Below are 3,999 nucleotides of genomic sequence, written 5' to 3' on the forward strand. Positions count from 1 at the left end.
CGGCCATTCGGCCGCCGCAGGGCTGCGCTGGCCCGCGGGCTCCGCGTCGTGCGGTACATAAAGACATAAATAGGTAGATAAATCCAGCTCCTGACTGTAACTATTAGCCTAATGAAGTCAGGGCAGTTTCAGCCCGTAGGTGTGAACTACACGGCAGCAAAGCCTCTTGTTTAACCAGTCTGACACTTCGTTTATTTTTTCTCCCCTCTGCCCCGCTTCTTGAAAAAGAGAGCGAGCAAGCGCAGTTAAACGTATGGATCCCTATTGTTAAGGAGTACGGTTGCTTTCCTTCCACCAGGTCTTTTGAGTCGAATTAAGACGACTCCCCTCCTCTCCTCTCCTCCCCTGCAATGCAGACATGACCTGAAGATGAACTGGGTTTGCCTAGTGGCAGTGTTCATTTCAGTGGGAATGCATGTTGTCAGTGCTTTCATAAATGTTAATCGAGATTTGTTTGCAGCGTTAACCAGAGGAGTGCTTCAAACGAGCTGAAGCTGTGTGCCATGACGAGTCTGCAGAGCTGGGGTTCGGTGGCACACAGGTGTACAGCTGTGCCGTTAAGTCTTCATGTTGGCTTGTGTTCTCTGTGCTTACTCTTGTTTCTCCTCCTTTCTGTCACGAAGGTTGCCATTAAGGGCATCGAAAGAGAGCTCATCTGCCCGGCATGCAACGAACTATTCACCCATCCACTGATCCTTCCTTGCCAGCACAACATCTGTCACAAATGTGTGAAAGAAATACTCTTTGCATTTGAAGACTCCCTGGCTGATGGAGGCTCTGAATCCTCTAATCAGAGCAGCCCTCGGATTAAAATCTCTTCTTCTAGCATGGACAGAATTGACAGGATTAGTAGATCAGGTATGTATCAAATTTTTTGTGCATTTTCCTAATTTTATCTGTTATACTGACTTGAGCTGAATGGTATCTGCATTGGTAAAATGTCTTCCCAGTACTTCTGACATGGTTAAAGAGATGACTTAGGGATAGTACAAGTCTTGTTCATTCTGTGGCAAGAACAATGGGAATATTTTTAAGGACAATACACTTTATTTCATGTATAATAGATATCTGTGTGTGGCATCTTGTAAAGCTTTGTAACCATTGTGTTTGTTTATTCCTACATTTCAGTTACATTGAGATGCAACAGCATCATGTTCAATAGCGTTGAGATGCAGATTTTCAGCAATTTTATTGCCTGTCAGTAGTACTGTTGAGGGGCTTCTCTCAGGTTTCAGCCAGCCTAAATTCAGTAGTTCCAACTTCCTTCTGAGCCTCTGCAGACTTTGCAAATGGTAGCTTTGTCCTACGCACTGCATTACATTTACAATAAATCATTTTCTATAGATGACGATCATTGCATGGTTGCAGCACTGGAGGACAGATGACTGTAAGAAGACTGTGCTAACAGTCGCTTTCAGAGTGGTCTGCTCCAAGCTGTAAGGACCACTTAGCTGTGGGACTCCTCATGCTCTTTGTGATATCACACTAGAAAAATTCTTACAGCTGTCTGTGTAATCCACGGATGAGTTGATCGACTTTTACATAGATGCATCGAAAGTACTTTGTGCATGCTATGCTTCTTGAAAGAAACCTCATCTTGGCTTTTAGGCTTCCTTCTGACATAATTACCCACTTTAAAACCACACTCCACGGTGCTCTGGAATAGTCACCCCCAAGACGAATGCTAAAGCCGTATCTTGCATTTCATGTGTTACGTTCATCCTCCCCGGTCTTCAAAGTCCAAATGTTTTATTTCACCTGCTGCTCTTAAACAGCTCCTGAATAGTTAGTACTGGTACTCTTTCAAATCAGTTTGAGAATCGAATGCAGTGTGTGCTGTAGCTTGGTGGGTTGAGGCTTACATGACTTGAGGGGATGCCTAAGCCAAATGGTTAGTTATTTTCATTAGAGTCCTGTTTTCTGGACATTTTGTGCACAAGCCCCACAGTCACTGTTTAGCTCTACATACACTTCAGCTGCTTTCTAAGCCCTCTCTGACTGCGGTGTTACGTGAAGTTTGAATGAAGGGAGCCCACTGGTGACGGCCTCCTCCCAAATCAGAGTCTGTTCCCTTTTCTGCTCAGTAAGCCTAGCGTTCTGGCATGGCATGACATTGTGCGCGTGGACTGAAGTGGTCACCGGTTTCCGCTGCAGCTGTTCTCAGCTTTATGTTTTCACGTGGACATCGGAGCGCCAGGTTGGGTGCCTGGAGGGAGTTGGTGGGTGCACTGTGGGCGACCTGACCACCTTGCGAAAACTGTGGCTTGCGAAGTGTGGGAGTATCGGACAGGCTGTGCGTGGTGAGCAGCCTCCCCACGCCGCCTTCAGCGGCAGAAGCGGGGAGGTAATCCTTTATCTCCCATCCAAAGCTGCCCTCCAGCTTGCTCTCCGGATCTAGCACAACACGGCCCGCACGCGGTGCCGTGGCAGAGCCCGCCCTGTGCTCGGAGGAGACAGAGCTCCCTTGGGAACCTGACATTTCGTTCCTGCTAGATTTCCAGGGTTCAGTTCGCAGTGCTGCCATCGTTGTTGGCTGCGTTTCTGGCAAGGTTTAGCGTTACTACTTCGTTATGCCCTTAACAGGGCAGGAGAGACCCATGCTGGGTACTCTTGCCCCCGCCGAGATACACGCACGCAAGTTGTTGCAGGGGTTGTAATCTTTAAATCCACAGTAGTCCGCCACTATCCCAGCAAACCGATGGGAAGGTACGTGTGTTATCTCCTCATCTGAGTTGCTAGTAGAGGGAGATGAATGCTTTCCTGAAGACTTCATACCTGTTTGATGAGTAGCAAGAGAGGGTTGAGACTTGGAAATAATGGGCTTCCCCCCCCAAAGAACATTGGGCAGATGCACATCACAGGAAAATTACCATCTCAGACAGTTCAAATTTACAAAATGAAAAGCATATGGAAATGGGAACTTTAAAGAATACACTTGGGCAATCAGGTTATACTGTCTTTGAGAGAAGACATAGAAGAAAACAGCCAAAGTGGGGCCTCGCATGTATAGGAGAAAAACCACTAGAATTTCTGGTAGGCTTGTGCAGGGCATGTCCGTGTCAAGACTTTATTGTTATATTTGAAAATGTATACAATACCTTCCTCCCGCTGTGAGTTTTTTCTCTTTCTTTTTTTCACTTAAGGAATCCCTGCTATCTCTGTGAGGAGTATCATCTATTTAAAATGATTTTGACATTTAACTTCTTGAGATGCCAGAAGGAACTGGTCCAGGTTCTGTATATGTTGTGCGCACAAAGCTTGCATTTACAAATAGAATTTATCTTAATGTAAAAAGGCCAGAACGGGTGGGACTCTTTATTTTTCAGTTGAAATGGAGTAATTGTGCTTCTTAAAATCTAATGTGTTGGTTTAAAACAACCTCACTCTTTATGTTGTACATAAAATTATTTTTTATTAACAAAAATTATGTTGCATATAAAATGAAAACAGAGGATATTTCTTATTGCTAATCCATTTTCTGTAATGTTAATGTAATTACAATGTTGATGTGATTAGAGTAAAGCGTGTAATGAGGTTATGTTGACACTTGTGCAGCATTGATGGAGGATGCAGAAGCTGAATGTTTGAAGTATCTCTCCTTGCGTCCTCTCCCCTCCCCCCAATCTCTTCTTTTCCCCCTTTATCTGCTCTGCTTAAATACTACAGTTGATTTATTCTTGCCTTTCAGCCGAGCAGTAGTTTACCAGCCACAGGAGAGGACACAGTTGATGCTTTTCACTTGAACCATTGTAAACCAATGGTATATCTCATTTTTTTGATTTCTAAACAGTTTTCTGTTCATTGTTTGCAGCCTCACAGAGGAGGTCTTTTGGGTGGAGAGGTAGAAATGCTTCAGTTCTTGTATTGGCTAGAGATAGTCCAGCATTTAGATCTTGAGTTAAATATTGTTGGTTAGCATATAGCTTTTTGTCAGTGGTCAAGTCCACAAAATGGCTTTTGCAGTGAGCAAAGGCACAGCAAAGGACTTCTGTCGGGAAA

General features: G+C 44.5%; 1 protein-coding gene across 2 annotated transcripts in view; it reads left to right on the plus strand.

Annotated features, from left to right (window-relative positions):
* Positions 1-611: 611 nt before the first annotated feature.
* The window catches only part of TRIM36 (tripartite motif containing 36), a 17,893-nt gene continuing 14,505 nt past the window's right edge, over positions 612-3,999 (plus strand). Inside the window, exons 1-2 of one of the 2 annotated variants that reach the window (XM_010292897.1) lie at positions 633-858; positions 3,812-3,841. In XM_010292897.1, coding sequence (XP_010291199.1) covers positions 828-858; positions 3,812-3,841 — 61 coding nt within the window. In that variant the 5' untranslated portion in view covers positions 633-827. Of the gene's footprint in view, positions 859-3,811; positions 3,842-3,999 lie in introns of both variants that reach the window. The other variant, XM_010292898.1, reaches the window with a different exon arrangement.

This window comes from Phaethon lepturus, unplaced genomic scaffold (assembly GCF_000687285.1).
Source record: "Phaethon lepturus isolate BGI_N335 unplaced genomic scaffold, ASM68728v1 scaffold57848, whole genome shotgun sequence".
Taxonomy (NCBI): domain Eukaryota; kingdom Metazoa; phylum Chordata; class Aves; order Phaethontiformes; family Phaethontidae; genus Phaethon; species Phaethon lepturus.